The sequence below is a fragment of the Hirundo rustica genome, chromosome 8, assembly GCF_015227805.2.
Source record: "Hirundo rustica isolate bHirRus1 chromosome 8, bHirRus1.pri.v3, whole genome shotgun sequence".
NCBI lineage: Eukaryota > Metazoa > Chordata > Aves > Passeriformes > Hirundinidae > Hirundo > Hirundo rustica.
The window spans coordinates 23744924-23771191 of record NC_053457.1 but is presented as its reverse complement, the minus strand read 5'-3'; the positions used below and the strand labels follow the sequence as shown (position 1 = coordinate 23771191).

The 26268-nt window shown below is 43.2% G+C and overlaps 1 protein-coding gene across 2 annotated transcripts; it reads right to left on the bottom strand.

Annotated features, from left to right (window-relative positions):
* Window positions 1–439: 439 nt before the first annotated feature.
* Window positions 440–26217, bottom strand: PDCD11 (programmed cell death 11). 2 transcript variants are annotated; one of them, XM_040071595.2, is made up of 36 exons: window positions 25889–26217; window positions 24927–25040; window positions 24228–24359; window positions 23879–24046; window positions 23113–23274; window positions 22404–22527; window positions 21897–22078; window positions 21252–21359; window positions 20598–20804; window positions 20153–20277; window positions 19484–19544; window positions 18671–18817; window positions 18312–18563; window positions 17344–17487; window positions 16457–16657; window positions 15735–15905; window positions 15142–15358; window positions 14177–14317; window positions 13103–13218; window positions 12407–12927; window positions 11868–11930; window positions 11300–11408; window positions 10714–10803; window positions 10282–10384; window positions 9574–9751; window positions 8869–8925; window positions 8060–8182; window positions 7650–7772; window positions 7283–7478; window positions 6762–6884; window positions 6295–6435; window positions 3490–3740; window positions 2676–2844; window positions 2252–2405; window positions 1538–1703; window positions 440–868 (listed from the first exon to the last, which is right to left on the bottom strand). In XM_040071595.2, exons 2-36 carry the CDS (start codon window positions 25026–25028, stop codon window positions 697–699), a joined length of 5499 nt encoding a protein of 1832 aa, XP_039927529.1. In that variant the 5' UTR covers window positions 25029–25040; window positions 25889–26217; the 3' UTR covers window positions 440–696. The 2 variants fall into 2 exon arrangements, with proteins under 2 accessions (XP_039927529.1, XP_039927530.1); XM_040071596.2 differs by having other exon boundaries at window positions 24927–25035; window positions 25889–26189.
* Between the last annotated feature and the right edge of the window lie 51 nt (window positions 26218–26268).

Below are 26268 nucleotides of genomic sequence, written 5' to 3'. Positions count from 1 at the left end.
TTGAATCACCTCCACTCTGGTTCCTTCTCTTCCCCTTCCTTCCTTTGAAGGAAAGGAGCAAGACACAAAATGCTTGAGAATGGAGTTTTATCCTAAGAATAAACCATGAGCACAAATCATCTTTAGTTCTGTTTACATCCCATCTCTCCTGCATTAAACCCACTCTCTTTCCATGTGCTGGCTTGTCCAGCTTGTCTGTTTTCCCACTTGTTGGAGAGGCATGCTTGAGTGCACAGCTGACAGTGTTGCTCTGTCAATTTCTTAGAGCACAAAGACACCTGAGATAAATCTTTTCAAGTCTTAGCTCATCCAAAAGACAAGAATCTTCTCTGCCAACTTAACAGTGAGAAAAATCAATTTATAAGACACTGCTGTACTTAAAATCAGTGTGTCATAACGGCATGATTTCCCCAGGAAAGTAAAACAGGTATGGCTGATGTTTCTTTTGATTATAAAACAGTCTATATTTAAAAACATATCATCAACAGACCAGGATTATTTGTAACATCTGGACAAAGCTGCAAACATTTATCAGATCTTTTCATTTGATTGTTTGTTCTTTCCAAGCTGGTTTGGTCACAGACCAATACTCTCCAGAAACTCACTGTCCATGGACAGTCAGGGCAGAACTCCACACTTCTCAGTTCCCACATTGCCGTGGAAAACCAAGTCTCTCTACTTTCACTTGCACCACACTTAGGAGTCAGCAAGGGAACTCTTGGTCTCCACATACTCAAGTGCTGCTCTTTTAACAGCCAGGACACTTTCTGCTGTACCAAATTTCTTCTCATAATCCAGGTAGCGTTTGAAGAAGAATTTCATCTTCTTTGGTGCCAAGGTCAGGTGTATGACCCTCTCAAAGATGTCTCTGCAAGAAACCAAAGTGATTCAAATCACTGTGTTTGTGACAGCACTTAATACAAGCCCTGTACCCTGTCTTTTAACAAAAAGCAGAAAGTCAGGGGAAACATTCAGGGGAATATGCTGTGAAGTGCTGGTGCTTGAAGAAAAAGATTCCTGACAATTGGCCGAAATCTCTAAGTAGAAGCCTTCTACTTGCATGCAGAACACTAAGGCTTCTGGTCAACTTAAACTAAGATCCAGACACTGCATTGGAACCTGCATTCATTAAGTGGATGTGGAAAATTACTTCTTTTTGTCATCTCTCAGGAAAAAAAAAGGACAAAGTATGTTTATCCATTTTTACGTTACAAGATACAAAGACTGATTATTCAAGATTGATCTCACCCTTCAGATACAAGGCACTCCCTGCAGAGGGACAGGTGAACCTTAGTGCAAGGCCTCCAGTTGCTGTCATGCAGGCCATAACTTACAAATCAGTCCTTCTCTGCCCTGTGAACCCCTATGGAGTCTCTTCAGTCCCAGCAAGGATAAGCACTTCCACACACCCCAGTTTTGGGGGAAAAAAAAATCCCTTTTGCTGTGCTGTGGGAAGCCCTTTACAACCTCACGCTGCAGGGCACCTGTGCTCTTTTCAGGTGTGCTCTGCCCCTTCCTAGCCTGCTGCACAACTCACCGTACTTCCTTCTGGCTGCCATGCTTGATCATGATGTCCATGTAGATAGACCAAATGTCTGTCCGCTTGGGATAGCTGCTGAGGGTGCTCTCAAAGAGGGCCTTGGCATGTTCTGTGTCCCCAGAATGGAACTCCAGCTGTGCAAACCTTGAAATGACATCCACATCTGGAAAAAGTAATGATGTGTTAGGGTGTCACAGCAACTCTCTTCCACATGACCAAACATGAGTGAGAATTACACAGAATGGAAGCAGGCACAGAGACAGCACCAGCTCTACCCAGAGAAAAAAGGCTCTGCTGTAAAGAGGTTCTGGACCAAGGTGGGATTGAAGTGGGAGACTGAAGGGTCACAGTTCACTTCCCATTTCAGCTCTCTTCAGGAGAAAGAGGTTTATTTTTATATTCATAATGTATCATGCAGCACCTATGGGCAGCCCCACAAACCTGGGCTTAAACTTTTCTAGAGGGCTGTAAAAGTCAGAGCTGCCTTTGCTTTGGGTGCTTTGGTTTCGTGCTTCACAGCAAATTCGATTTGGTGCCTTTAGCAGAGGTGCATTTTGCAGTACATCCAGCTTTAAAGTTCCCCTCCCCTGAGAGTCAGCTGGCTGCACTTTTCACTTACTACAAATGCTTTCACAGGCAGACGTATCAGAGAGCAGCCCATGCCCTGTCTACATTAAGGTCAACAATAAGGCTGGGGCAGAGAGAGCTTACGTTCTTTGGTGGGCAGAGCTTTGAGAGCACGCTCCAGAAGCCTGTGTGTAGCCTCAGCCTGGCCTTGCTTCAGGAGGAACGAGGCGTATTTCAGCCACACGGATTTCTCCTGACGAAAACGCTTCAGCATTGTGTGGTACAATTCTTCTGCTTGCTGGAAGGAAAGAGTTGGGTTCGATCACACATTCATAACAAAGCCTTGTAGCTTTAAGACTCTTATTCTTTGGCTGGGTATCTCTGAGCACTTATGACATAAAAGCAAGCATCAATGCATCCTTGCCCACTGTCAATCGTAACCATTAATTCCAGTTAAGAACAGGACAGGCCCAACATCTGACAGCAGGAAGCTTACACAGCCAGCATTTGTAGTTTATTGGCGTGCCTGAATGGGATACATGTCAGGGATCTGCTTGCACTGTCTTACCTTGTACTTCTCAGAACTGGCATAGATATCACACAGATGCTGGAAGACTTTTAGAGGTTCATTGTATTGAACTGCTCTCTCAAAGACCTTCATCAGTGTCTCCTCAGTACCATACATGTTCTCCAAGTTCAGCAGAGCTACCCAGACATTCAGCTTCTCCTGTTCTTCCCTTAAAGCAGATGTGAACAAGAATATTCAGCCTTTTGCCAGTCTTCACCAGGTTTTTGCAAATTACCCTACACAGACTCACGGACTTGTAGCAGGCCTCCAGGACAAGAAAAAGGACATGCTGCTCCCTGAAACACCATTTTTGAAATAGAGCACAGCAGTTGATTCACACTACAGCTTTTTATCATTGTTGTTTGTAGTTAAAAACCAGAAGATTGAGTCAAGAAAGCACAATATACTTAACCATGCAGTAGAGATGATTTAAGGTACACCGCTATGGCAAAAGCAACAGGAGTTCCAGTGTTTGTTCCCTGCTTTGATTCAAGGTCATCACTGACATCATTATGTTCCTCCAAATGCTTCTGCCTGCCCAGAAGAATGTCTGAGCACTCAGCGACACCATCAGGAAAACCTCAGAACCTGCAGGTAGCTGTGGGCCAGTGGTGGTGACTCAGGACTGACCTTCAAAGGGCTGGCTGACAGTTGCTACCATTTAATCCTTCTAAGCTCCATAAAATAGACTCTGTCACTCCACACACACAGACTCACACTGATACTGAAGTGATACACTGAAGTGATCTTCCACCACAACTACCCTGTCATGACTTATTCTTTGGGGCAAAGGAAAGCAGAGCTCCATTATTACCTGAAACTGATTGTTTTAAGTGCTCTCTCTGCCACAGCTCTGGCCTTCTCAATCTCTGTAGCCTGGAGGTGGAAAGCCATGTACTGCAGCCAGAGGATGGAGCTGTTGGGACTGCCCAGCACCAGGCGGTCAAAGTCATCTGCTGACTGTGGCTGCCGACTCGGGTCCATTAGAGCCGCCTCTACTTTGCAAAGCTCCTTCTCCTTCTTTTGCTTCTCCAGCTCCTTCTCCTTCTTTGTTCGTTTCTTTAGCTGAAAAAGCAAAACAGGAGGACTGAGGAAGGGCAAGCACTTCAAGGGGGAATAGGCAGGTAGAGCTGAAGTACAGCCAGACCTCAGTATGTCCAAGGCTAAGCAGTTTCCACAGGAAGAGATCATGCCAACTGATTAAAATGATAAAAATGATACACCCCTCCCATCTCCTCATACAAAATTCACACCTCAAAGAAGAGCAGTAACACATGAACCCCCCTTTTTTTTTAAATGAAATACATTGAGGGACCGAATATTTTGCTAGTCTGGCATCCCAACTACAGGATCCACACTTCGCCTTTTCCTCTCATTCTTCCATCTTTACTCTTGTCATGGGTTAACACAGTTTGGTTTTTAGTTAAAAATGGAATATACCTCTGTTAGGACTTTGGAATTGTTTTAGAAGGGATAGGCACCTACTATTTTTTAGATAGTAAGAGGAGGTTGTTAGGTATTGGCATTGGTTTGAGTGCTGAATCAAATGGACTCTGGGGAATCGCAATATCAACACTGAGTCATTTTGAGCTGGCCTGCTCCTTTCCGGCCAATGGCGGTAGCAGCGGCCACGGGCACCGGAGCACACCGCCCGGCCCCCGGGGCACACGGCCCGGCCCCCGAGCACACCGCACCGTGCGGGCAGGGGAAGGGGAGGAAAAGCCCCGGCTACTGACATCCTGCTGGCGTGCTGCTGGCCAGGGCCAGGAGAGGGGAATAAGTTCCCTCCTTCTGGCCTCCCTTCGTCTTTTTTGCTCGGGCATAGGTGAGGAGACCTGTGAGTGGAGACAGCGGAATGCATCCACCAGCTTTCCCCTGGATTTCAGCAGCCCGGTAAGAGAGCATGTGACCAGCGCTGGCCTGGTCACAGTTAACTCCTGGTACAGATGAAGCTTCTGGAGTTCTAACCCTTCTCAGAGAGAGAGAAAAGGCCAAACTGCAGATATGTAAGGGGACAATATGAAGATATTCCAGTCAGTGAAGGAAGAGTGACCCCTTAAGTGGAAGAGATGACAAGCTGCCTTGGTCCTAGGCTGGAAATCTCCCATGAGCTGTAGTAACAGACTGTAATAGGAACATGCTAGAGTATTCCTTTAAATCGTGGACAATATGAATTGGGGAGACGATTATTTAGATTTGTGGATTTTGAGCAAAAGGTATCTGCGATTTACTGAGTGAATATTGAATTAGGAACTGTGATCTGGTGGTTCCATGAGATGTGTGAACAGAGAGAGATGAGAAAAAACCTTCTACATCAGTGAGAAGATATCTCTGTTCCCTGAGATGAAGGATCCTTTGCCTTTGGAGTTGTACATCTGGAAAAGGTGACACCCCAGTGTGTGAGTCCAGGACGTGGTATGGGAGATCCAAAAGTGCAGAAGTTCCCGGGCAAGGCTGCTTTTTGAGAGGTGTAAGCCACAAGTAGATTGTTTCTCTTGGGGAAAGTTACCAGAACAAATCAGGAGAGACTTCTCTCTCTCAAAAGACTGAATGAAAGGCTGCTTTTTAGGTGGTACTAACCTCACAGTTCCAAGTTTTGCCTCTTTACATTGTTTGTGGGAAAGTTAACATTTGTGGGGGAATGAAAAAAGTGTTTTGGAAGTTTCCTCTCTTTTTTCTCTTTTTGGTGTGTGCTAATAAAACTACTGTTGTAACCTTTAAATTAGGCCTGGTTTGCCTTGTTTCTCCTAATCCTATCTCACAGCAGAAAAGACACTCAAACCACTCCACTGAATTTGGTGAACAGAAAGAGGTAAACATCAAACCACTACAAACCCCCAGGCCAGTACTCACCACCACCCTCCTTCACTGTAAAAATCGATGTAAAAACATTGTGTAAAACACAATTTCTCCCCATGTACAACTGGGGCAAATTGCTGGAACACTGGGGTGACTCAGGTCTAAATTTGGAACCCACAGTGCTACAGTTCTCTGCCTCGTTACCATGGGCAATAAAGCATCAGCCATGCATTGCCTTTACAGAGGTGAGTTTGGAGGGACCGGAGAAATCCTGAAGAGCAAACATGAAAGGAGTTCATGAGCTTGTTTCTCAATTTTGCTGAATTGCTCTCATTGGAAAACCCTTCTAAAGTTTATAGCATAAAAGAAGATTGGTTTTTGGTATTTTTTGGTGTTTTGTGGTGTGTTGCTGAACAAGAGGTCTATAATTTGAAAGGTTTTTCATCTCCAGTTTTTTCTGCAAATTTACAACACTCAGGAAAGTAAAAAACAGATCTGACATTAAATAAAAAGCTTTGTCTTCATGAAAGCATTCGTGCATTCGTTTGACTATAAATACTTGTTTTTTTAACATGTCATCATGACAAAACCTGCTTTTCATGCAGTCATGCTGAAATTGGGCCTTTTCTCTTCTGCTTCAGAAGTATCTGCTACTAAAGTCAGTGTTCAAAGCACCTGAACAAGTTCTGTGTCAGCTGTCAAAGATACTCCCTTGGGTTAAAAAGTTTTGCTACAAGGCAGACAGACAAGCAAATACCAAAACATCGCATTACAGCCACTGTGTGGGGTCTCCTGTGCAGACAACACAATTACACAGTACCTTGGACTGCGTATCTTCCTCCTCCTCACTCTCTGAGCTCTCTTCCTTCTGATCCAGCACAGGTATATCCATTGCATTGTCTTCATCCCAGGTGAAGCCCATGGAAACTTGCAGCCTGGGGGCTTCACCAGGCTTCTTTACCTGTTTAGAGGAAGACAAAAAATGCCCTGAGTTTTAATTTTAGGTTTTTAAACAGGGATCAGACAACTGCTTTTTGCTTGTGGCATCTATCCATTCAGTACTATTGACTTCTTGTACTTACAAACAGCCCATCAGCAAAAACACTAACTCTGTGCCCAACTTCGCTGGAATTTAAATTCCATCCACCTCAAGCCATTTTCAGATGACATAAACACCAGCCTGTGTCACTTGATCTGCAGCAGTAATACTTAATGTCCTAAAGTCAAACCGACACCAATAGGGCTAGAAGGCCATTTGAGGCTCAGGTTCTCCTCCTAACTTCTCACCTTAGATTTCTTTTTAGCTGCCTCTTCTTCCTGGTCATCCTCTTCCTCCTCACGGTAATACACCTCAATTCCACTGTCATTTTCATCTGCTGGGCTGATCTTCCTCTTCTTTGGCTTTGCTTCCTGCAACAAGTGGAAATGAGTGGACAGCGAAGGACAACTGTGATGATCTTAAAGGCAATTCTGATCACAAAATAAAGAGCCTGGCAGCAGGGAGAGGGCAATGTCCTGGCACAGCATCCCCCACTACTCTCTCAGCTAACAGAGACAGTGGAGAAGAAATACACATTCACCTCCATAGGGTGCAAAGACCAAAGGGACAGGAAACACAGCTGGGCTGTTATCTCAGCTCCCACCAAAAAGCAATAGTTTTTGATCTTTGTAATCTCCAATGCAATTTAATCTTTTTTTCCTAGCCTGTATAATTTCTCAGTCTCATCCTTCTGGGATGATCTTCCCAGTCACTTCAGTATTTGAACCAACAAAGTCCTTTAGCATATACAGTGCAATCACACCCATACCTGACCACTTTCACAGTTTTCTCTTCTCCTTTTTGTCTTCATCTTAGGCTCTTCTCTTTTTTCCTTATCGTCTGCCTCTCTTTTCTCTTCCTCTGCTCCATACTGTGGTAGGCCTAGGGATTCAGGCAAGACACTAGGCATCCCAGTGTCCTCAGGCAGGAGAGAGAGCTCAATATGTTTTTCTTTTCTGTTTACCCTATGGTGCATCGTCAGGAGTAGCAGGACAGAAGAATAAGGAAAAAAAAATGAGAGTATTTACAATGACTGTAAGGATCTGAACTCCTTTCAAACCTTCCTTTCATCTTCCCTCTTTCCATCCTCTTCTCTCTTCTAATTCACAGTCCTTTTTAAAGAACCTTGGACCTACCCAAGCACTTTGGCAGTGAGCAGTTTTCCTTCAGGAAGGTACTTTTCATATAAGGAATATTTCTGTACAAAGTATGGGGAAATATTCTGGAACAGGATTCGGCCCAGGAGAGAAGTGGACAATCTGAGAAGAGGAAGAAAATCGAAAATAAGTATTCTACAGCAGGAGAAAAGAAAAATAAAGCGCATTTGTGGCACTAGCAGTTCTATAAATTGTCTCACTAACTTTCCTTACTTTAATTTCACAGGCTCAAGGCAGGCTCCATGACGTCTTGATTCCTGAGAGTAAATTCATTTTGTGACCTCACATTATACCAGAGACCATCCCCAAACAAGATTCCACAATTGTACACTCAAAATAAGTTCTCCAAGACACATCACTTGCCAGAATAATTTTCTCAGGCCACTCACCCAAAGAATACACCTGACGGAGTGACTGATTTGACGTAGCCTCTCACTAGCTGGCCTTTTTTAACATCCTTAATACTTGTTATTTCAATATCCTCCACTTTGCTGTTTATCTTTGGATTAAGCCTAAAAGAAAAGAGAGCTTAGAAGTTAAAGCACTTATCTGAATAGTTCACATTCTGCTCTGGATAGCAGCAAATAGATCAGTATTAACAACAGCTAGTACTCTCTGGAAAACATATTGGATCAGAGGCACCCTTCAGTTTATTGAAATGTACTAATGGACTACCTGCATCTCTGCCAAGCTCTACCTAGCATTAGGGAATACACATGCTGCTGCAAACAAAGCCAAACACATCAGCCTGGCTTTCTCTGACACTAAGAAAATGAGGAGAGTAAAAGGCTGTCTGAAATTTTGCACAGCATTTGCTTAGTGTTTTCCCCACTTATTTCTAAGATACTTTAGTTCCATAAGGAAGATAAAGCAAAACGCTCAGTTTTAAGAGACATTTAAGGCTAAGTCTATTATTTAATCAAAATTGTTAAAATGCAGCTGAACATTGAAGCATAACATGTTTGTATTGCAAATTCAGTGGTAGAACTTTCATCCCAAATTAAAAAACAAAAAAGATAAGACAGAAACTATGACAAACAGAAATTAAATATGAACCCACTTGAGCAGCTTTTTGTTAAGTGTCAGACCCTCCTTGTTCTTTTAGCACTTCTCACTGATCTTCCCAAGCAAACAACTGTATTTCATGATCATTTTTTTCACTAGTAGGAGATCAGCAGACTAGAGGGATGATACATACCGGGACTGCCGGAGAGATAACTGGATTTTACCATTCTCATTGGAGAGGATGTAACACCTGCATGGCAGAGGATGGGGAGAAAACAGAAAGCTTTTTTATGTGCTAAAAAAAGTGCCACAGATTGAAAAATAAATATTTACACTAGCAGAAAAAGAAACACAGCACTCTGTTCCTTGGAGCATGTTATAATACAAACCAGCATGACACAATAGTTCATAAAACTAGATAAAGGACTTTTGAAACACACCTACTTGATTTGCTCAGTCTCTACTGCCACTACAGAAGAGTTAAAGATTGTTACACCTGAAATCGCTTGGCCTGTTGCACTCTCCAACATTCCCAACAAGTATGTGAAGCAGGGAAATGCAATTGCTTGTGCATTACAAATGTAAAAACAACTCAATTGCCAAACAGCCCACAGAACCACTGCAGAGCTGGGATACCTGGCTACCCTTAGCCCCATCAGCATCATAGCTAACAGAGTAGCTACTCTTAAAAAGACAGTCCATGAAGGCAGCTGGAAAGGGGGCTCTTCATAAATGGAAAATACAAGACTTTCACCCAAACATATATAAGGGAAGTCAGCATCACTTCTTAGCCACAGACTGACCTTATAGTCTGGCACTACCTCAAGGCAGTGAAAAGCCTATCACTGAAAGAGAATATTTCTTGCAGCTTGAAGGAGTAAGCAAGAAAACTACTGACCTGACAATCTTGCCAACACTGAAGTTCCCCAGAGGATCCTCTGTGTAAGTATCATTCAGGTGAAAGATGCTGACTTTGCCGGTCTTCCCACCTGGCAGCGCAACGGTCAAACCACTGTGTGGAGTCACCTTTGTTACCACACCTACAGAGATGGTGTCCTGCTCCAGTGACTGAATTCCTGGAAAAGGTGAAGGAGGAAAAGGGCTTCACAATACTTCAAAATATGAAGCAACAGAGGTAGGAAGTTAGTGTAGCTGATTTTAGTTGCCTAGTCACATATCAAACCCCCAAACTTTTGGTAAGGTGCAGTCTGTGCAATCTCTGTTCACAGCCATGTTTGCCTTGGTAGCCCAGAAAAGGTCCGTTAGTTGCACAATTCCAAGATCCAGAATAACTGACAAACGTTGATAAATGTACCACCTCACGTCTGCGATCAGAAGGGAATGTATTCAGAAGAGCTCAGGCAAGGGCTTCAGTCTGAGACATTAGAAAAGTGTTTCTTTATTCCAGAGGTCTGACCTCACTTGTCTTAGTTGCTGCTACGTCTAAGTCAGGGTCCCAGGGGTTAGTTCTGTTCTACAGGGTGGTACAGCTTGGCTCTGGAGTCTAACATCTTCACCTGAGGGGTCAGTGAAGCAAAGCCCAGCTCTGAGTAAAGCAGGACTCTACCACATGTGGTGGGGTCCTGCTGTTAAGGGTCCACAATACCTGTGAGTGACAAGTAGAGGTTTGTTTCAGTGGCATCTGTTCCAGTCACTGTGGCTGATATTGCCTGGCCATTTTTAAAGCTCTTTTCTGGATGTTTTAAGACCTGAAATAAAAGACACATTTAGACTTATTTCCAGAAAAGGAGCTTTGCACAACTCTGATTAGTGTTTCCCCTACAAATCTTTACACTTTCTACAAACATCTTTGATGTGCAGTTGACTGATAGCTCATCACTGCTTCAATGGCTCTGCTATCCTGAGCCAAACTAGCTACAGGCACAGTACTTGCTTGTTAGCAAGGGGCAGCAATGCCTCAAGGGCAGAGCACTGGGTTATGAGTTCACACAGACGTCAGAAGTGTCTGCAGTCATTATGTGTGGCCAAGCATATGGGAAAAGGAAGTCTGTGTAGCTCATCAGTAACAGCCTCTTACCTTAGTGTTCAGAGACAGCAGCAGGTGAGGAACTCTTCCTCGAATGTCAGGGGCAACTTCTACCTCCAGCCAATTTTTGAGCATGTTATACTAAAAAGACACCAAATAACCAGTGAAGACAACATGACACCTTGGGGAACAAAAAAATCTTCCCTGGTAAAATTTTTTCACTAATTTTTATGGCTAAAAAGAACTACTCCAGCCTTGGCTTCTGCAGCAAGCAAAAATGGTGGTTTGGATTCTGTTCTTACAAGCATAACACTGCTGTGGTTCACAGGCAAGTGCACACAGGGGATCAGCAGTGAGTGTACTTTGTGCTGGTGGCATACTCAAAGGCCATTTCACTAGAGCCTGCTGACAACAAACAGGCATGTCAAAGAGGACAACTAAGCCTAACTCCATCAAGTACTGGAAATTTTTGTTTTATTCTTCTACCTTCCTGGAAAGACATTGCAGTTGCCATGGGCTGCCCTGACAGTTAATGAAGACCATAGACTTCAGTATTTAGGTCTGAGCTAAGGCCCCCTGAGGTCACACCCACTTGCTGCCTCCCCCAGAACACTTCCTAAGAAGACTTTGACCTCACCTTCTTTACAAAACAGGTGACTGTCTGCCCAACACTGTAGAGTCCAAGTTTCTTGAGGGAACTTTCCTCTTTAAGGTTCAGCATTGCTGTGAATTCCCCTTCTTTTTCACTGTTTGCACAAGAAAGAGGACATCAGTAAAACAGCTTTGACCCTAATGATGAAGATGGAAGTTAGAAACCCAGGGGAATGTGGTGAGCTAGTACTACTGTGACAATGTCTTTCACCCCTCCCCAGCTGCATTTTTTCTGCCAGGAATTAACACTTCCCTTGTCATAAGAGGAAATCTTTCTGATGGGAATAGACATGACAGAGTCCAGATTGGCAGAACCTGAAGCCAAAAGGACATTCAAAGGAAATCATGTGCTAGGAGAGCACTGTGATATTTAACACAGCTACAGGACCCAAGTTAGTGTGAAAGAGAGAGTAAGAGTAATTTGCCTCACTGCATACATGTGGAGGTCCTTGTTCATTGCCAGCTCCTTCATGAATGAGAGGTGCAAGGGATGGGACATCCAAGGACACAAGGTCTGTAAAGCATGTGCAGACAGCACAGAGGCCAACACTTACCTTGGTCGAATGCTGAGCTCTGGAATGGATTGTGTGAAGTGTGGATGGGTGATTGGCAGGTACCTAAAGAAAAGGAAAAGGATCAAAGTTTTTCATGATCTTCTCAGGCCCCAGTCACCCACATTCAATGCCTCTGCACTGGCAAAAAAAACCCAGGTACCAAGCCCTCTAAAACTACCAGAGCCTTCCAGTTCTTCCTATTACTATTTCAGTAGCAATTTAGGTAACCAAAAAACCCCAGTAAATTTAGTCCCTGGGGCCTCTATTTAGGACTTCCACTGGATCTTAATAGTTCAGATATCTTTTTTTCTTGCAATCTATATTCAAGACAAATACAGCAACACAGGTAGAAAGCTAGTTTTCTGAAAGCTGGATCTGGGATAGAATATAATAGCGGATTTCTTCAGTCCTGAACTACTCCAGCAAAGGCAGCTGTAACAGCATCTGCTGATAGAGGGCCTACATGACCTGAATTGAAACACAAACTGTTTAATCCTTCGCATTCCTCCAGAAGCAATACCATGTACATGTTCTCCCACCTATGAGTATTCACATCTCTGCCTCCAATGACTCGAGCAGTCACTTTCTGTCCGGCTTTCAGAGTAGAAGTTGGGAAAGAGCCTATGGGCACTTCATCCAGAATCCGGGATGCATGGATTGAACCCGTCAGCTTGTCATCAATAGCAACGGTGACGTGGGTGGGTTTGACGGATTTAACGGTACCAGTGACGACATCCCCCGGGGACAGCGAGTGTTTCACAGCAGGAAGCGTCTCCTCTAACGCTGTCTCTGACTCGTTCCGCACCCTTACAAAAACACTCTTCTTGGCTGGGCCTTGCACTGCTAACAAGACTCCGTGGTCGTTCTCCTTCACTGTTTTTAAAGTCACAGAGATTGCTTGTCCCACCCGCAGTTTTTCCGAGTCGAAGCGGAAGGTGTCATTGAAGTGGCAGGCGATGGGGACAGCTGCCAGCTGCCCTGTTTGCAGCAGAGACACGATGGCAAAGTGCTCCGTGACGTGCTGCACCACCGCAGAGTGCTGCGAGTTCTCTCGGAGCCGCTAGACAGAAATGGACAGATAGAGTGACTTCTCCTGCTGAGATTTTGATGCCCTGCACTCTACCTCCCACAGTTCTAAAAGAGGAAACAGCCTCCCTTGAAATTTATTCATCACCTACCGTTTGACAAGCAGACAAGCAGAAACACACAAACCCAAAAACGGAACGCATACTCACTCGCTTGGGTCTTTGCTTTAGCAGTTCTTCCCGAAGAGAAACATGCACCTCAGATGTGAGGGCATCCACATGAAGAACAAGCACCTTCCTTCTCTCACCAGGAGCAATATTTTTGTCTACAAACGAGCATAAGGAGATTATGTCCTGATGACAATGAAGAATACTGAGCAACTGTGACAGTGGTACACGACAAAAACAGAAGGTTTAATTCATGAAGACCAAAGACTGCTTAATTAGTATTTTATCTGAACCAAATTAGTACCAAACATATAATGTCTATTTAAAAAGAGATTATTTTAATGTTACTAGCAATGAGAGAAAAAAAAGAAAATGAGAGATTTGTGTTTGGAAAAAGTCTGATCTTTCTTGGAAAAAAAAAAGTTGATTTTATGAAGACACAACTCTTAAATAATGAAGAAAAGGCTGACTAAAAACAAGGTCAAGATGATATAGGTTTTGAAAAAGATTTTCCTAACATTTGCACAAAACTATCATCAGTCTATCTGTTGCTAAGAAAAAAAAAAGAAACTCTTCTGACACAGAAGTGCTGGGGTTATTAATTCTGCTGAAGTTAGAGGTTTATCTTACTTTCACTGGTTTATTCATTAGTTCAGCAAGTATATGTTTGGTTTTGCCCAATATGACACCTTTCTTTAATTTTTGAATTGGAAAATTACCAACCTATTTTAAAGTCACTGATTTTTCAAGAAAAATTGAAAGCAATTTCAAATAGATATTCCTTGAAGTGGGCTCTTTCTAAAGGAAGAAGAAAAAAAATCAAGAAAGATGGAGCTTGTGTTCCTACTTGTCTGTATACAGTATGGTTCAACTGAGAATATCTGAGCACAAACTAGATGCCCAAAAACCGAGACAGGATTAACAGAGGCACAGGGAGGTTTATATCATGTTTTCTGAATCACACAAATGGGCCAGCAAGACATTGGGAAACTTAACTACTCTTCAAGGCCATCCCTACTCTGATCAGTCTTCTCCCTATTAGTTCCTCATCAGCAGAATCCATTTTGGGAGAGGTTTCGAAGTACAAGACTGAAAACCAACACAAGCAACCCTCACCTCCCAAATGGTAGCGGGTGGCAGTTACAGTCGAGCCGGTGACACAGCTGCCACTGAACAGTGCTGAGCCATCCTCCCTCACATCCTGCACGACCAGATGCACCCTCTTCCCAGGCACCAACTCACAAATGCTGGGATCTCCTAAATACAGGGAAGAAAAAGCGGGAAATCAGTTTCACTTTGTTGTTTCTTTGCAAAACAAAGACAAGCCTTCACATTTACTCAGCGGTACATGAAGCATCATCTGCCTTCATAAGGGAAAAAAAAAGCCTAGGCTCCTGAATCTGTAGAAATACAAAGTAAATTCTAAGAGTTAATCACAATAGAAACCCTTTTGTGACATTAAGAACCTAATCATTTTAGAGAGAATTTTTTCCAGTCTTATACCAACACTGGCACCCAGCACTGCGTATGGAAAAAGGTTAAAGCAAAATAGATTAACACTAGAAGCACAAAACAAACCCACCACTTCTCAATTACAGGAAACAAACATTAAAAATACTGGATATAGGAAGAATCAAAAAAGATAAAGTCAGAATTTGATAAAAACACTAGACAAACAGCATGTGAGAAAACCACTGCTGGAGAACCTGTAATGCATATAAGTAAATCTATCTGAACAAACTCATCCTCATGTGAGTATTGTGTTTGGGTTATCATAAGCACTTGACCCAAAATCAATGCAAAAGGCTCTAGCAGACTTCAGTGAAAAGAGGTTTCTTTGGCTTGTTCCAGCTGTACTTGCAAAAAGCCTGTCGTCAGTGGCAGACACTGCACACATCCTTTTTCTAATAAGCTACTCTGGAAAGTGAAGTTTTTACTTGAAATGAACTTTCTTTCACTTAAATGTACTTAAATGTTTTTATTTTCTTGTTCTGATAGAGCACCTTTTTTTAATTATTATTTTTTATTTTTATTTTTATTTTAACCTGGTACCCTTTAGCAGAACATTTACAGTCTTTTACCTCTTCTCAACAAGTTCCTGATTTCTTTCAGCTCCTTGAAATACTGATTCAGGAGGGCAAAGCTCTCTGCAGCAGAATCTCCTGAGCTGCACTCAGACACCTTCAGGTTGAGGAGCACACGCTGCTTCTCCTCATCAATGCTCATCACCTTTGCAATCACAGTCTGTCCCACCACAAAGTGGTCCTTGGTGTCTGTCACAAACTTGTCACTCATGCTCTGTGCAAAGGAAACAGAGGGCAAGGTTACTGAGCACAGCTGGTACTGATCAACCACCCACAGAGCTGTTCAGAAGGGCTGGAGTTACGACTTCATATGAATGCATAAGAGAAATTAACAAAAGCTAAGAAAAACCCATCAATTAAAATGAATTACTGAAATCTTCGCTGAAGCTTAAGCTCACTTGAATGAAGTGCTCAGTTTCTTTCTGGAAGTGATTTAAAACCTAAACCCTTTTACCCTGCAGCAGGAAGCTGTGCAAACGCAGGACCTGCAGCCCAGTTGCTCCCTCTTTGTTATTGTACCTTTGCTAAAACTATGTTTCAAGCAGCCTGATCACACACATGCTGCTTACTGAAGCGGAGGCATTGCTTACCACTTTAGGTGCCAGTCCTGTCACACCAAAAGGGAACTCCACAAACACTCCAAAGGGCATCACATTCCTCACATAACCAGTCAATAGCATGCCAGGCTGGATTTCAGAGAAGCTTCTCACAACTTGCTCCTCCTGTACAGCAGAAATCACTGCAGACTTTCTACTCAAGATCTGAACAACCAGTTAAGAAAAACGGGAAAAGAAGAATGAAAGCAGCATGATGCCAAGCAAATCTCTCAGTACTGCTAACCATTAGGTTAAAGCACTTCCTGCAAGAGTACAGGAGCTCTAAATGCTGTAATTCCAATTTCTGTCTTGATCTTCCTACACAAAAATTTAGCAACTCATGTCCCTTAAACTGCTCAGCATTAAAGATACATGCTTCACAGTAGCGGAAATATCAACTTCCTAACCATTCAGTTCAGATTTTTGATATAAAAACAGCAAACTTTTTCCTAAGGTTGTGATAGGTTTAACAGTCCAGAAGCTGGGTGGGAAAACAAGTCAGGTCAAAACCTAGTTCTGAAGAGATTGTAGCCCCAGCTGAGCCTCACATCTAGCACAAGTTATAATGTCTCTTTGAAGTATTGTTAGCATGACAGGCACTTCCACTTCACACTAATTAGCTACAGTAATCTTATGTCTGTTGCAGGTACTCTGGAATTGTGAAAGATACCTCCTTCCCCACACTTTGTTTGCCTGGTTGAGGTGGCAAAGGATACAATGTGCCCTCCCTTGTCACTCAGATACATAACTCTGGGCAGGACATCTCCCTCTTGAAGACAGTGCCACAGGAGCTTGGAGGTAGCAACGAAGTCAGAGAGGTGCAGCGTGGGGATCCAGGCTACCACATTGTCTTCATCTTCTAAGATGGAAACTTCTAACCCATTATCTTTTTTCTTCAGTATTTTCACATCAACTATCTGAAAAGAGAACAAGTACAGTGATATAAAATTCTAAGTGTTTTTGAAGCCATCTCTTTTGATGCACAGGGGATGTGATGTACTGCAGAGGATCTGAATTTGCCTCCCAGCTACACGTGAAAAACTCTCATCAGCAGGGCTGAGCTAAAAAGCATGCCAATGCTGCAGGTAAAATAAAAACTAATTCTCAGCTCCCAGAGAAATAAAGAGCGGGAAACATTCTCTTGGCTGTGACTTTTCATTTGAAGGGTGAAAGGAATAATTTAATCAAGATTAGAGCTGTCCCATTCTTGCATTAGCAATATCGGCAGGAAGCTGGAAACTGTTTGGAAACATTTCAAAACATTTCTCTAAAGCTTTTTTTCCTGGGGAGCAAAAGCAGCTGTTTTTGGAGAAAAAAAAAATCAGCAGCATCCAGAAAATAAAAAAGAGGATTCCACCTAGGAGTAGGAGCACTAATTGGTACCTCCAGAAGGACTCTGCTGGGACACCTTTATTCTGATATCTCTGAAAACTGAGGTACGGTTTTTGATCAAGGAGGTCAACCACACAGTAAGAAATGTATATTTAATGCTAGTTCCTGATCATTGTCAGCTTTCTCAAAGCAAAGTTGTTCAAAGTGATGCCAAACCATATGGAAAATTAGTAGGAAGAGGCAAAAAGGAATCAGCAATTGAATTCAATACCTCTCCTATTTGGTATTTCACTTCCTGTTTCTCCTTAGGAGTACATTTCCATTTGTCCTCAGGGCCAGGCTTGCTTGATAATCTGAAGGACAACAAGAGTCTTTCCTGCTGAGGCTCACATTTTAAGACCATTACTTTAAGGACCTGCAGGAAAAAAAAAAAGCATAAAACAAAAGTCAAGTTCAGCTGACCATCCTCCTCAGATTACTACCACCCACAAAACAAGACAGGGAAATACATACACAGTACACTTTCACACCTGAGGATAGCAGGCCAGTGGCTAGAACTTAACAGGTTCAAGCACAGACAAATGTCCTGATCACACAGAGGGAAAACAAGTACACAATCATAACTTGTGAAAGTATATAGCAGGTCTGTAGCAAAGTTGAGAATAAAATCCAGATCTCCAGATGTGCAGTCAATTCTGACTAGAAAATTACCTTTCTCCTAAGCCAGCTAACAAATAACAGGATTACAGACAAAGAAAAGCACCAGAAAAAGTAACAAAGATGGCTGATATCTCTGTAACTCTGCCCACAACAAAAATCAGAACTGTGAATAACACAGTTCCTAAAGTGCCTGTAATTTGAAACCAACAGGATAACCAGAGTAACACTGAGGCAGAAAACATCATCCTTGTGATTCTGTAGGTAACAGTTCTAACTTCCTTAGGAGAAACAGCAGCCTTGAACTCCAGACTTCTACTGAGATCTGTTACATACTATGTGACCGTGTTCTGCAGAACAGAGAGAGCCTAGAAACAAAGGGAAGTCAGACATACCCAGTAAGAGCTGCCCTTTTCACAGCCTACCCTGTGTTTAAATGGAGCACAACTAAGTAATAAAGTGAAAGGACATAGACATCTCCTGGTGTAGCTGTTTCCTCAGGAAAACCACATTGAAGCCAACTCAACTGCAGATTTCTCTTTTGCGTTTAAACATACGGCACAGCAGAGGTATGTTAATTACCTGGCCTTCATAGAAGACTTTATCTGGACAAGATATGGGCTCTAAGCCCAGCTCATTCTTGGGTACCAGACCTTTGACATCATTGTAGAACTTCACAATGCAGCCAAACTCCCTTGCACACACTACAAAGCCATGTGTGATCAACCCTGGTTTTGCATCTTCATAATTTGTGAAGACTGGAAGCTTTGATTGGATGAGACTTTTCTTTAGAGTAAGGATCAGCTTCTTTTCTCTGGGATTGCACTCTAGCACCTACAAGAATGGAGTACAGAGGTTCAAAAAGCATGATTAATCCAGCTGCTAAATACTCAGAAGAGAAGAGTGCAAAGCAGCTGAAGACCCTGTCTCGCAGCTCTCACCCGACACTTGACTTGATCTCCTATGTTGTACTTCTTCTCAGGCTGCTTCAGGATCACATCAGACAGATGGAGGGATGGCACAAGTCCTCGAATCCCTTCAGCCACTTTCACCTGCATCCCAATGGGTTTTAGAGAGAGCACTTTGCCCTAGAACCCAAAATAGGGGAAAGAATTGGTAAATTCAATATGAAAAGCAGACTGTGGTCAGGTAAGAAACAGCCAAGATACTAAAACACCTACAATCACCAAATCTAATCACATTAAAAAAAAAAAAAAAGTAATCTTAGACCAAACTGCGCTCCACCCAACTAATCTGACCCATTACCTTTACATACTTCATAAGGTTGTTGTACAGCCTCTTTTCTTTAAGCATAGACTGCTTCTGCAAAATCGATGCAAGCAAACTAGAATTGTTTCCAGAGACATATTCAATACAGCCCTGACTCAGACATAACTATCATAATGAGTTAACTTTCTGCCATCAGCTCATTGTGACTGTTCACACATGAACTTTCACTTTGATTGCAAGGCAAGTTTTAGTTTCTTTCACTCAAGTCTTCCTAAAAATGTATTCATGGCCACAAATAAATGACTGACCATAGATAAAATTTGCCTTTGCCACAACATGAATAAAACCATGAACAAAATGGGAACAGTATTGCATTCCATTAATCAAGTCCTGCAAGACAAGGTTTTTCTCATTTTCATCTCAACTAGTCTGGATCAGAATTCAGACACACAAATTAGGCAGGAGTGCACATTGGCAAGATCACCGTTTTAAGTGTAACATGCTCAGGTCCTTCAGAAGCTCACCTGCACCACATCACCCGCGCAGATATCCTGGTGTTGCAGAAACCGTGCTTCAATAATCTGACTAGAGAAGAGACACAAACACCAGTCAGTCATCTTGAAGGAAATCCAGGATAAGACAAGACAGGCCCATCTCGCGTCCCAGATATCCATTATTCCACACACTCCCCGGTGTTCTACAACTCCAGAGCTGTGTTTTACTCCAACTGACCAATCTCCCCAAACAGGTCTTAGGACATAAAGTTCATGGAGGTTCAACAGACTTCATTCCAGGTGACTGTCACACCGTTATGGCCTCATGAAAGGAGAACCCATTATCTGCCTTGCTTAAAGCCACAGAGTTGGAAATATTAAGAGGGACTTTATAACACAAATGAGCTGCAAGATCAAGGCTCGATTTCCTGCTGAGCCATGGTCTTCTGACACAATCATGGCAGAACTAATTTAGCCTTCTTGTGCATCAGCTCACCAACAGTACTGATCGCGTCCCAGTTCCACAGAGTATGGGAAATATGTGCAGGATGCCCAGACAACCTGAAGTGCCACAACATAGATACAAGTCAAAAACCCCAAATGGCAAGTTCCAGTCCAGCAAAGCAGTGTAATATTTTGCACTCTCAAACACCTTTCTAATTCTTCAACCAGTCTTTTGGAAGAGTCTGTCATACTCACTTCTTCAGAGATACAATACACATCTCATCCATCAGGCTGTAGCCAATGATCCGACATTTATGTTTGCAACCTTCCTTAAATGCCTCAGGTTTAAAGGATTTTCTGGTTTTTGAAAGATGTTTCAACTAGAAAAAAAGAATTACAAGTGAGTGTTTGAAAAATGGAAACATTGATATGGGCCTTAGGTTGAAGTAGTAGCATCTGACAAATCTGTTATTCTAACATGCTCTTTATGCAGGTTTCACCAGCTTGTCCACAACAACCCTCCTACATTTCAATTCAAATAAGGGGATGTATCATTTGACAAACACCTCGCATGCTGTCTGAAGTTCGTTGTACTGTCACATAAAGAGCATAAAGGCAAAAAAATAACCCCTCTCCTAACCCCCTTTCCCAGCAGACTAAGATAGATACGGAGGACTTGCCCCGCCAGCCTGGCACTTACCCGTGCAAATGCAAGGGTGCCATCATCCAGCTCAAAGACAGCCCCAAACTGCTTGTAGAAGGTTTTCACCGTGGCCTCGTCCAGCACTGCCCCCATGAGCTGGCTGGGGAGCTGGCGTGGGGCTCCCCCGGCGTGCAGGAAGGACGGGAGCAGCGTGAGCCGCACCGCCCTCGACGTGGGGTGTACAGATAGCACACAGGCCCTCACCTGCAACACAGTGTGCTCACTGAATAAGAGGACAAAGGCACCTCGCTCACGCTCGTAGACATTCTGCTTGGCACCTGAGCTCTGTCCACATACAAGCATTTTCCACTAGAGCTGCTAAGACATCACTCACTCCTAACAGCTTCACCAAGGAGGGATTTCTGCTTCTGTCTGATGTTTACGGACTAGGCTGGTATCAATGCAGGGAGGGGAACACGACCACACAAGTCATGTTTCTATCCCTTGCAAATCTCCAGGCTTCCCAAATAAGTCTTCCAGGAATGGCTTTGCTCTTTACAGCTTTAAAGCAGCCACAACAGTAATTCAAGTAAAAGATATGAAAGAAACTATCAGCCTTAAGATTTCAGAGATAATTCCACAGAAATGTTGGAGAAAATAAAAGATGCTGTAAGCAACATAACAACTCCAGGCATCCTTCACCCTCCTTACCACTTGATCTGGAGAATAGCTCATGGATTTCTCTGGGTCCATGTGCATGAAATCCACAATGCCAGTGAAGTAAGACAGAAATGTCATTTTCATCCCAAGTGGGGCTATCTAAGAAGGGGAACAAAAAGATGCCAAAAGAATTTCTGCACTCAGTTTTCATGCAGCACAGAGAGCAATTCACACATTTCAAAAAATGTCACTGTCACAGTGTTAATCAACAAGCACATCAGGAGAGACAGAAAAACTGCTAACAATTCTGCTTCACACACTCTGTTGAAAAAAACAATCCTTTCGTTTTTTGATAATGCCGTGTATACTCTAAAGACTACTGCTATCTTGTTGAATACCTTAGCAGTAAAGGCCAGAAAGCACAAAATTAATCCTGTTCTGCTTCAAACTCCACTACCACCTTCAGTCTGAAGCTTTTATATTCAGGGATCACAACCAGAACTGAGATCAGATCTCAGGGGAATGTGGTGGAGGGGAGTATCTAGCAGATTATGTTCCTTACTACTAAATAATTGAGACAAACCAGAAATTTTCCAGGGCATAAACTCTCATCTCTGCTTCACCTGTCTCCTGCCTTCAACAATGCTCAAAAGAAACCAACCCAACCCAACAAAAGAAACGCAAACCAGAGCTTACCTTCTGCACTCGAGCTTTCACCACCAGCCCTGGCAATAAATTAGAGAGTGTCCAGTTCTGTCGCTCTGTGGCGATGGATGCAGCCACCTCCGATCGATCAATGGACAAACGGACCACCCTGCCCTCATTCTTCACTTCCACAATGAGGCAGTTCAGGTTCTGGCCTATTTTCAAGTCAGGCCCTACAAAGACAAGTCACAGCATAAAACCTCTACCAGGAACACTCAGTATTTCCTCCCACTCTTTCCAAAGCTTTTACAGAGCTCCCTCTCAATCTAAGTGAAGTTTACTACCAGCAGGGCTTGGAACACAGTCTGTCAGATCGCAGGCTGAAATACAAAAGCTTGTTGCAGATCAGCCACAAAACTGTTGTTTGCAGCAACTTGCAAAGACTTCACCTTGACCCAATCCCACCAAGGTGCACTAACACCACAAATATAATAAACTAATCCCTGTCATTCTCCACCTCCATTTTAACCCATCGGATCCTCCTGTACTACTTCTTACCTTTTTTGACTGCTTTGATATAATTTTTGGCTTTCTGATGAGGGAGGAAAGCATGAGTTCCAGTGACACCAATATCTATGAGGTAGCCATGGTCTTCCACACTCAACACAGAGCCAGAGAGCAACTGTTGGGAGGAAAGCACTGCAGCTCAGTAATGTAATGAAACTGCTGGGTCTTCAAAGAATGAACATATGGTAAGAGATTCCCCATCAAAGTACTCTCTTGTTTTGTATGGACAGAGAACTGAGCTTTTAAGAGCAGCAGCAAGAATACTACATTATTTCTTATTACACAGCTCAGCTAACAGTGAGGTCTTAACTCTACCTTTATCCAGCAATGTAGTACATAAGGAGCTCACAAACTAGTAGGAAAAGAATTGTGATGTTAAAAAATGCAGGCGCATACAATCATACAGCTGAAAACACAAAACATAAACAACCAAGCACCTGCAGGCCATGTTATATATTACGCTGTAAAAATTAACAAATAAACCTACTCAGAAAGAAGTTATTAAATAACTTGACCATACTGAAACAGAATAAAGTGAATTAATTTCATGAATGACAACCTGGAGACAAGAACTAAACCCGCCCTTTCCTCACAGGTCTCTTCCATGGTGAGAGCAGCTCCAGATTCTGCTCTGATCCCCTTTAAGGACAAACTGAAATGCAAGTGCCCAGAGAGGCTGTGACAGACACAGAAAACTTACCATGCCTGATGCTAGTGCTGTAGAGTTCAGGCCCTTGTTGACCTTCTTGGGGTCAATTGATAACTTGACACTGCGACTTCCACTCTCGTGTTTCTCAATGCTGGTCACGATGCACCTGACCAGCGTTCCTGGAGAAAACATGTCTGGGAGCGAATTCACCTCCTGCCCAGCAACATGATCAACACAGAAATATATAACTTTTACAATATTAAATAATATAAGGCTAGAATTTGTTACTGAAGCAGATTTTGAAAACAAAATCCCATTGGAAATTCCTGTTTCTCTGTCAACACTACAGTAACAGGCAGGAAATGCCACAAACACCAGGATCTCAATAGAGAGACAGGGATGACGCTATGTTATGTCAGCAAGACTGAGAGGCTTTGCTTAAAAACACTGTATGAGCTGGAGTCAGGAGACTGCAGCTGAGGAAACAGTGAAACATTTACAGAGCCAACAGTGACCCTAACCTAGCCTCCCACTTCAGCAGGGAAAAACACCACCAGCAAAATCCCACATTCCTCAACACCTTGGGAAAACTTAGGCACCACTGACACCAGAGAGGCAGGGCAGCTGTTTATTTAATTTTATTTTTTTCTAGCAGTCAGCCGTTACCAGGAAATTGCAAAGTTTGCTTGGAAAATCCAGTTCCAAACCAAGGTTAGTTAACGTCAAGCACCTAAGCAAGACCTCAGGGTTGGTTCTGAGGTACTAACAACCCTCTCTAGCTCCAAGCACAAATCACAGTCCCAGTCCCAGGTCTCACCTCCAAGAGTTCTCCTTGGGCCACCTGCTTGGTCAGCAGTTTGCTGTAGGCATCGCTGATCTGCGTGACCGGCACAAACCCGGAGAGGCCGTTGGGCAAACTGATGGCGAGCTCGTAGGCACTGACCTCTTTTATACAGCCAAGGAGCAGCATCCCCTCACTGAGAGCCTGGGACAGCAGGAAAAATAGCACACTACAGATATCTTGGCAAGCTGATGGTAACAGGGGGATAAGCAGTTCAGTTTTGTACTGGATCACAGATATATTTGGCAGGTGTGGGGAGGAAAACCATGCCATTTTTATGTAGCCCAAAAAAGAGGCACACAAAATCAAACATTTATGCACCAACCTCAACTGTGAGTGGTCCAATATTCATAACATTGTCTTTAACAACAGCTGTTTTGTCTGCCTTGAACCTTTTCTGCTTTCCTTGCTCCTTCTGGCTCCTTTTTCTTTTCTGGGATTTTTCTTCATGTTGAACCTAAAGCAGATTGCAAGCACAGAAGGTTAAAAAATAAAAATGGATAAAGAAACAAACTTTGCTCTAGAGCAGAACTCTGCTGCCATGAAAAAAATACTGATTTGGACAAAAAGAAAAAGAACCATCTTGCTAACTGGTGACTGTCTACATGCAAGTCTTCCAAAGTATCTCCTTTGGGCTGAGGCTGATCATTTATACAGCTGCATCCTGGGAATGGAAAAGAGTGGTGCAAGAGATCTGCACCACAATCTACTAACAGAAAGACCAACTTAGCCTGTATCCAGTAACACCAGGCTCACCATGCAGCATCTTGGGATAAGGTGCCTGTGGAAAAGTTTAAAAGCTACACCCTGATCAATAATTTTGACTGAACTTTCATCATATTCAAGACGTAACAGATATCAGGGATCTTTCAGAGATCAGGAGGATGGTGGATGTCAGAAGATATCTATTTTTGGGAGCTCCTCCTGTAGTTTGCTGTAGAAGTAACAGGTAGAGAGGGCTGCAGTCAAATTCTGACAGTGGAAGAGCTCTGAGAAGTTAATCAAGAACATGCAAATAACGTACATCAAACAAATTGTCCCGTTCTAATTTTGGCTTGGGTGTTTTTCCTTCTGCAGGTTTCTTCTGAATGCCCCCTCGAGGAAAGTTTTCTTCCATGGATGCCATGCTTGCACTGCTCTGGGACAAATGAGAAAGCAGAAATGAAACAGTTATTGTGCTTGTTCCTCACAAATACTGAGGTGGCAGAACAGTAAACTGCCTCCAAAATAAGAAAGACTTTGGATGGCTGCTCTAGTTAGCCAGTGACAAAACAGAATTCCCAATGGATTTAATGCTTGACTACAATGAAGTGTTGCAATGGTCCATCCATAACACTTTTTACTACAGCACAGTTCCACTGAAGTATTACAGTATTAATTTTTAAAGCACTTAGATACACCACATACACATTCATAAAACTGCTTTGACCTTATGTTTCCTAAACCAGTCTTTATTATATTCAGTGGTTGAATTTACCAGCTTCAGTCACCAAGGAGAAAGCTGTGAGCAAAACACTACATAAGTTTGGCCTGCATTTTTGGTTTTTGAATGCTACTTGTGATTACTTATGATTAATATAACTTGCTAGCTCTTTGTCTAAGCCATAAGTATACATACGTAAAATAGGTGTTCAACCTTACTATTTCAATCAATAACCAACACCCCATTAGGCCACAATTCACTTGTTACTACTACTAAAAAATAATAAAAAGTAGTTGCTAGTACTATATTATTATTGCGCTTATACTACTACTAATACCATTGCTTATTACTAGCCAACAGTACTAAAAAAATAGCGCTGAAACCCTATGTTGTCAAACCTGAGGCAACCCGTTAAACATACAAAACTTCTTTAAGTGGAAAGCACACGATAAAGCGAAAGCCCATCAAGGCACGCTTCACCTCAGGGCTGGCTAAGGAACAGACAGCTCCCCCGGCCCGCAACCGAGGGGGCTCCGCTGGAGCGGGCAGGGCTGGCATCTTACCTGCCCGGGGCCGCTGCCAGGGGGAAGCGCGGGATCGGGAGCGTTCCTGGGAGAGAGATGGGGATGGTTCCCGGGAGCGGGATGGGGATGGTTCCCGGGATCGGAAGCGTTCCTGGGAGAGAGATGGGGATGGTTCCCGGGAGCGGGATGGGGATGGTTCCCGGGATCGGAAGCGTTCCTGGGAGTGGGATGGGGATGATTCTCGGGAGCAGGATAGTAGGGATGGTTCCCGGGATCGGGAGCGTTCCCGGGAGCGGGAGGGGATGGTTCCCGGGATGGGGATGGTCCCGGCAGCGGAAGGCGCACGCGGAACGGGGCGGAAGCGGCGCTGTGCCGAAGGGCAGAGGGCAAAGGGCAAAGGGCGGCCGGAAGTGGCGGAG

Bases quoted from the DNA above. Each gene is read 5' to 3' on its own strand.
- PDCD11 (XM_040071595.2), bottom strand. From the start codon at position 25,028: ATGGCATCCATGGAAGAAAACTTTCCTCGAGGGGGCATTCAGAAGAAA. The intron at 19,545-20,152 runs GTGAGTATGACA...TCTCTTCTCTAG, and splicing joins TGTATTGTATCTCTGAAGAA to TCAGATTATTGAAGCACGGT. The intron at 15,906-16,456 runs GTATCCTTTGCC...CTGGTTGTTCAG, and splicing joins GTGACAAGGGAGGGCACATT to ATCTTGAGTAGAAAGTCTGC.